Below are 8182 nucleotides of genomic sequence, written 5' to 3'. Positions count from 1 at the left end.
CCTTATTTAAAATGCAATCCTTTTCGATATCCATTTCAATGAAAGTATTTGCATAGAGCAGCCTTGTATTATTTCTAAAGAACATTATGAGCATTTTAACACAAGATAAGGCACATGTTTTTCAGCATTAATAATCTAAAACTAATCCTGAGGATCTGCTCCTCCCCCTCAGCAAAATCTTCTTTTTTAATATACCCTGTATTACCTGAAGAAAGCAGAAAAGCAGTACAGAATAAACCAAAACTCTTTAGCTGAACTAAATTCAGAATGTTAATAACTCCTGATAATAGTGTAACAAATGCACAGATAAAGAATTAAGTCATTCTCTAAACAAATTATCTTCAGGGGGAAAAAAAAAAAAAAAAAGATACAGCCAGTAGCACTGTAGATGTTAGGTAAAAGTTCACATAATATGGATGACATTTATAGTGAGTTTTGCTAAAATAAGCTCCCACCAGAAACAAGGTAGCTAAATTGTGAGGCACTTAAGGTTGACAAGAAAAGGAGGAATGCAAGGGGTCCGTTTCATAGAAAACCTGAAGTTGCATATCATATCCTTGTATTAAGCCTTCTATTAAAGTGCTAGAAATGGAGACTTAAAACAAAAGGATTTAAATATAAAATAAGTGATTAAAGAGCTTAGTATGCATTAAAATTAAGTGCTTTTGATTCTCATTAATTCAGAGCTTTTTAATAGTTTTTAAAAAATAAAGTCTGGAAATAATCCACATGTGAAATCATCTTCCTTGTGCCATTGCCGCTATTTGTAAAGTGCCCAATTATTTTCTAAACAACAAAACCATTTGCCTTATCTTATGTTGTATAGCATGACATAGTCTGTAGTACACATGTAATCCATACTGCAATGACACAGTCAATCTGACGGAAAACAGCACACGCATACTTTTAGTCAGAAGTTTTAATTCCACCTGCCACTCTAAAAAGTCAGGTCTTGGATTACACATCCACCAGTATATAGTGCAACCAATCTCATATTCTCAAAATGTAATTTAGCTGTTAAAGTCCGATGCTCAAAGACAGACTTATCAAGCTTTTCCTCAGAGCAGCCGGACGCCCAGACAAAATCACAGATGGACCTCCAGATCTGAATCACATAAATCCACTGGATGCCAAATCTGAGAAGGATCTGGGTTCTGTCGGATGATGAAGAGGCTGAAGATGTGTGGCAGTCTGTGCATTACTGATCACATCTAACTGAGAGGGATATGCTTCATTTACACCTCCTCCATTGAAACCGTTTTGGAACTGGCAGGAATAAAGACAACATAAATGGTTAGTATGGGCAACTGATTTATTTCTAAGTTTTAAAAAATCCTCCTAAAGACACAGATTGGGTGAAATCATATTAAAATATAATGAATAGCTTTAAAACTTTTTTCTTCTTTTTTGATGACGAATGATGAAAAGTTAATTTGCATTAAAGCAGGGTCTGAATCATCAGTGAAACTTACCCATGTTGAAGTCAGTGGGAGTCCTACTTCTGGCTAAGTAAAGAAACATCACTATTATCTAAAGCGTAATACAGTTTCCATTTGTAGAAATTACAATCTGACTGCGTAGTCCTAATTTCCACATCCAGCTGTTACATTTTAAAAGCAACCTATTTACATATTTTCATGTCTGCAATGGGATCCAGACTTTCCATCTCTTCCAGGAATGCACATGCAGTCCCATTCATAAGCTGAAGCACACGGCATGCAATCCACAGGCTGAGCCGTTGTAGGGTGGGCTTTTTTGACAAATGGTCTTCATAGTGACAATGCCAAGTTAGCACAATGAATGGCTTTTGTCAGTCTTGACATTAATTGTTCATAGGATTATTTTAATCATCTGATGTAACACTTCCTGTTATGCTATGGAAAAGTCACTTTATCTACAAAATATTCCATTCAGTCATGCAAAGAAAATACAAAATATTTTAAACATTTCCACCATCTCTTTGGGAGTAGCTTATATCACAAATACTCATTCATTCAAGGTTTGTCCTTAAAACATATATTATACATTCACTCATCTAGCAAAATATGCTGGGTTTTGGACATTTTTTTCCTTCTGTGCAAACACTGAAATTTGACTAATTGTGCACAGTTCTTCTTAAAAACTTAGAAGAACTGTGCACAGTTAGTCAAATTTCATTTGCCATGTGAATTATGTTTTTAATCAAAGTTGCCATACTTTTAAAGACAGCTACAATAACATAAGCTAGGATTACTTCTGACAGAAGCAGATCATTTCAATATTCTTCATTAACAAGATGAGCACACTCATTAAAATTTCTAAGAAAGTTCTCAATACAGAATCTATTAATTAGCAAGGGTTTCTACTCTTTAATAAAGTAATACCAACCTTAATCAAGCAATCAAATTATCTAAGGCCTTTCTGCCCTTCTCCATCACTGAAAGTGGTTTTAGACTACTTTGGCTATGGTCCTACTGCAATTACAAGTTAGGCAGAAGGTCAAGGCAGATGACCACAACAGACCCTTCTGGCTTTCTATTCCCCTAGTCTTCTCACGCAGAAATCGGTGGGAGTTAGAAGGCTGAGGAAAGGATAGCAATCGTGGTTTGCACAGCAGCGTCTGTCCTCTCTCCAGACTCCAACCGCTGATAGGGATGTCAGTCTGCTAAATCCAGCCACAAAGACTGCCCTACTTTGGTTTGGCTTTGTGAACGTAGGCTCAGACAGTAGTATCCTATCTGCTTAGTCGCATCCTTCCTAAAGTTACCAATTAGCAATAAAATCAAACCTTAAGTTTATTATCATAAGCAGTGACATATTCTCCCTATTTACAATAAAGAAACGTATATTATTGGCCATCATGGCTTTGGAACAGGTGATATTTGACAAGATTACTTCAAATGCAGCAGCTATGCTTCTGATTTACTAGTTTCAATGGGTTCACATATTTTAAAGCTCTTAACACCTCTGACACAAGACTAAATACAATCTCTGTAATATAAGCATATATAAATACAGGGTTATCTTTCCCTGGATCAATGACATTTCTAGGTAAAATAAAAATGTTTCTACACTAGAACATTTCTCAACATAACAACTTTGGTTTACATAGAACCTTACTTTGTCTTCAATCTATACAAATGTTAATTGGCAGATGTGAGTAGAGGTCAAAACTGTACAGTCTGATACAAGAGATGGTTTTTTTTTTTTCATGTGAACAGTATATAGCAGCACGAGCTGCAAAAGTCAATGCAATTTAGTTTAGGAACAAGCAGTCTTTTCCTACCCCCACTGTACTCAGCTGGCATACATAAAATTTTGGACCGGCAAGGATTTGGAGATAGCTATCAGCTACCTACAATCACTCTTTTACAAAAGGGGTTGGGGGAATAATCCTTCTTTTATCTCATCAAGAAGCGTGCTCCTCTTTTAAGCTCATTTGACAAACGTTCAGCATTTCTCTTAGAGGTAAACAGGAGCTAAGGTGAACATGGGTAACATCAGTTCTGCACCAGGTTGCTGCTTATGCAGTGCTATCAAGATCCACACAGCATGGGTATACCATAGCAAGGGGGGCTGAATTGGCCTCTGAACAACTTTAGTAGAATAACTTTATGAAAAGTGGCCTTTGTTCATTTTTTACAACAAACAAGCTAAATGCAATATTATTATTGCAGCACAGCATTCTAGTAACTATGGTAATAGGTGTGTTCATTTATTGCATTCAGAGATGCTGTCTCAGTCATTAAACTTTTTACAGATAGATGAGAAGAAAAAGCAAGCAAGAAAATAATAAACAGGGGGCACAACAAAAACGATTAAGGCAGTATAACAACAAAACAATCTACAAAATAAGTGAGTTTGAAACCAACCATTAAAAAGAAAGTAACGGAATTGCTTACATACAGGCTGTTCAAAACTGATGCACCACACTGGTATAGTTTTTGTGAAATGAACAATTCTATGCTGTAAGGATGAACTTGCATGACCCTGGAACTGCTTTGCAACCCTGTTATCAAGGACTATGAAGGACTAATAGCCTGACCACTGACCACAGCCAGGCAACATACAGCCAAGCACCGTGCAAGCTTGCACACTGCAGTTTGCCAAAGTCACTTCATGCTATTACAGCCCTTGAGCACTCGGGCAGAAGCTACTAATCTTGCCAAACTGTCCTATATTTTACCTAAATTTCTGTAATTATATTTTTTCCACTAGTGAAACAGTTTTAAAAAGGATATGTTTTGTACTTGTATTAAGCATACTGAAAACCCAGGTATGTTCTACTTGCATTCCTCACCTCTGCCTTGTGTAGGTTAAATGCCAGTTAATACTTTAATTCTGTAGATGCTTATGCATGTGCATAAGCATTTATAGGATCAGTACTTTGGAACATTAACTCATTGAGGTAAAAAAAAAAAAAGAATCGTGGCTCTGTACTTGAGCAGCATTAAGAGAAATAAATGGTACAATTTAAAGTACTTAAATAAAGGTTATTCAGAACTAGGAATTGCCTTAGTAATTGATTTTTTTTATTTGTAAGTTAATTTTACCTGTGAAGAACTATGCTTAAAACTGTAGTCTGTGCTACAGCCAGGCTCCTCTCTTCTATAGCTTATATTGTGCATTCTCCTTAGCACAATGTGAAAAAGGTCTAACTTATCTACTGTGAATATGATTTTTTCCTGCTCTTTTGTCTTCAGCAGACAAATTAGCAGCTTGAAGAACAAGCTGACTTTCAGTTATGGAAAAATATTAAAATATTTTTGCAGTATCATTGTGTGTAGAAATAATATTTCATGATATTTATGCAATATTATAATCTGATACTTTAAGCAACCCTAAAACCATCGAAGAATCGGAGTAGCTACAGAACACTAACATTTTTTTTAAAAAGATGTTTTTCTGGATCCTTACACCATATTTCATGAAAATGAATGTGCCAGACAATATTATTGACTTAATTTCACTCCTCTAAAAAGATAAATAAGGAAATTCCAAGCTTTTGACCAGTCTGCTTGTCCTTCTTGCCTACTGGTACGTATAACAGACTAGTTCACTCACTCTTGCTTTAATACTGCCAGAGAGCTACCAGGATGTGGATAACTGTACAGAGAAACTTAACCAAATGCAACACTCTTCAGTCTAATGAAGAAATAATGCAAGGACATTCAGGCACTGCTAAGCCATCAGTTTCAAACTCAGAGATTCAATTATGACAGGCTCTGCATCCCAGTAACCACCCTCAACAATGAAAACATGACTCAAAATGCAAGCAATGTAGCAATGCTGTTTACCTTACCTTGTTCAACAAGGTTTGTTGACTTGCTATCATAGGATCATACTGCATTTGATCCACGCAGCTGGGCTGTGCTTCTTGGCTGCACTGGTACATAGAAACAGCGCCAGCATAGCACGTTTGAGGAGTTAGCATAACTGAGTCAGAGTTTATCCCACACTCATGATTTTCAGGGACTTGCTGCAAACAACTGAGAAAATCCTCCAGGTTGGAAGAAGCAGAATAGGTCGACCTGTCAAAACCTGCTACAGGGAAATCCATTTGAGCAAAATTAGAAAGCTGTGGCATCATCGCTGCGGGTTGCTTGTAAGGAATAAACTCTTGTCTACATGCATAAGGGGAAGTGTTTACTTCTGATTTGTAAGAGAACTCAGATGTAGTGGCATGCATGCCAGGGAATACATATTGCTGGGGCTGCTGCTGCGAGCAGCTAAGAGGCATGCTGGTGCCAGAGCTCCAATTTGTGAACATCCCATTGACTTGCATATGTTTCATCTTTTGACAGAGCTGCTGCTGCTGCTGCTGTTGCTGCTCCACGAGCTGTTTCTGGTGCTGATGAAGTTGGTGTGGATCTAACTCTTGCTGTACCAAGCAACCTTCATTCTGGACCAGGGGCTGCTGCTGGTTACAGCCTGAATATAAGAAGTCAGACTTATTTAAGGAATCCTGAACATAAGTCAGGATTTCATCAGTTATGTCGATGTCCCCAATATCATCCACACCAGATAATTCAGTTTTAAAAAACTCCTCATCTTGCTGAATACACTTGAGATCGTCAAAGTCAATACCCAGATTTTTCATGATGCTGTACAAATCACTGGTTTTGTTATCTTGAAAGAGTGCTGCGCTGTCTTCAGGAAGTGGAATAGTACTGTCCTGGGAACACTCCATTAGCTCCCGTTTGAGAATGTTGTGATTTCCAGCAGGTAGGATATTATCCGTCCAGCTGCTGCCAACACCACTGCCCAGTTCATCCCTGCTGTCTGCAAAGAAGTTCCGCTCAAAGGAAAGTTTATGTGATGCTGGAGGGCAGAGATACACAGACTCATCTTGCCTTAACATGGCACCCAGTAGGGAGTTTGGATCCACGGAATCATTCTGTGGCATTGCTTTCGCTCCTTTTCCCGTCGTGCTTTTATTCTTCGGTTGAGAGGGATCCATAAGGCTCGACACAGGGAAAGACACCTCATATAACACAGCCTCACCAGTGGCAAACATGAAGGGCAACTTCATGTTACGCTTACGTAGATGTTCTGCCCCTTCTTCATCTCTGAAAAGAAATCAGATATATATAGCGTAATACTGCAGTACCAAACAGTTACTGTAATCTTTTTGTCCCTGGAATTAATATTAAAAAAATGAACTATTCTATTTGTAGGCATTTTTCAAATTCCCAGCTATTCCAGCTCAACTTGGCTGAGTTAAACCAAGAGGCAGGATTATGAAATAAGGAGCTTATGACTGTAATACCACCTTTACATATTATGTTTGTAATTAAATCTAGATAGCACACAACATTTTCTGTGCATTATGAGTGGAAATGAAAATAAGTGGGCTTTGTTCAATGCACTATGTTTTTCCTGGCATAGCAAATAAATTAATACTTCAATACTGAAGTATCTTTTTCTCCATTTTATAGACTCCTTAGCAAAAATTATTTAACCTGTATAATAATGCTGAATTCCACATTATGTAGAATTTAGTTCAGCGTCATAAAGGACTTATTTTCTTTATGCTTTCTGTTGTTCTACACAACTGCAGTTGGATTTCTTAATTTTTGCTAACAGGAATACTGAATTAAAAACAAGTTGGATGGAATAACTTGGTGCTTTTACCGCTGCTCTTATTCTTTATATGAAATCAAAATGTCTAAAGTTTTACACATAAAGGACTATGCCGCATAAGTACTGAAATATCAAAATTCTTTTTAATGTTTGTCAGCAAATTGAAAGAGGTTTTCTTCTTGGAGTTCAGGATTTAAAGGGAGTTTATTTAAAAATAAAGAATTCCTTTCCAAATATAAACAAGCTCAAAAGTTTTCAATTTTTGAAGTACGCTGCTTCACGCGATGATGACTTACGTAAGAGGTCTTTGCGTGGCAATGATGTAATCCGGTCTTCCATTTTTGTAGACAAGACGTGCATTTGCCTGTACCCAGGCCCATCGATTTTCTTTGGTTAGAAGCCTAAATACAGTCATTCCACTCTCACCCGTCTTCATCACTACAGTTAAAGAGTAAACATACTGTTTACTGTCCAGTGAACAAAAATAGGAAAATCTGGCATGTCCTGAAAGTAATCCCATTTGTAGAGCAGTTTTACAAATCTCAAGTCCTCAGTCACCCATTTCTGTGTGGCACTAATGTATTGCTAGTGAAACAAGATGATCGATCACTTTAAGTTGTCTACTTTAGTTTACTGGTAAAGTAAGAGCCAAAACTGCAAGCAGTTGTAAGGTATCTACTACAGATTGGCAACATCCTATATGGAGCTTCATCTATTATTTCTGCAATGACAGAAATGAATAGATACTAGAACATGTAAATGACAAAAGCCTAAGACTCTTTGACATCAGAACAGTGACTATTACTTATGAAATTAAAAATCACATTAGTTCTGAATCCAATTCTTTCCCACTTGGCCTGTTTAATGCAGAGGTACTTCAAAATCCATTATTTTTCACTCCCACTGTCACTTCACTAGCAATGCTTGATAAACATACTACATTATCGTTGTACCTTGCTGAAAACACTGCATTTCTAGACAGAAAAAATAATTTTTAAAATTATTAGGAACTTTTAAGAATCCTAATCCAAAATAATCTTTGCTGTGAGACTTCTTTTTTTATCTTAGTGTCAGAAAGGAAGCAAAACCAGTTTTAAGACAAAGTTTCAAACCAGAATTT

At 36.9% G+C, this 8182-nt stretch overlaps 1 protein-coding gene across 1 annotated transcript in view; it reads right to left on the bottom strand.

The window, feature by feature from the left end:
* Nucleotides 1–21: 21 nt before the first annotated feature.
* The window catches only part of AHR (aryl hydrocarbon receptor), a 55148-nt gene continuing 46987 nt past the window's right edge, over nt 22–8182 (bottom strand). Inside the window, exons 8-10 of the mRNA XM_009637686.2 lie at nt 7359–7500; nt 5282–6548; nt 22–1266 (exon numbers count right to left, since the gene is read on the bottom strand). Of these exons, the coding sequence (XP_009635981.1) occupies nt 1111–1266; nt 5282–6548; nt 7359–7500 (1565 nt within the window). The 3' untranslated portion in view covers nt 22–1110. The remainder of the gene's footprint in view (nt 1267–5281; nt 6549–7358; nt 7501–8182) is intronic.

This window comes from Egretta garzetta, unplaced genomic scaffold (genome assembly GCF_000687185.1).
Source record: "Egretta garzetta isolate BGI_Z169 unplaced genomic scaffold, ASM68718v1 scaffold844, whole genome shotgun sequence".
In the NCBI taxonomy this organism is placed as follows: domain Eukaryota; kingdom Metazoa; phylum Chordata; class Aves; order Pelecaniformes; family Ardeidae; genus Egretta; species Egretta garzetta.
The sequence above is the reverse complement of the archived record's forward strand: the minus strand, read 5'-3'. Positions and strand labels throughout refer to the sequence as shown.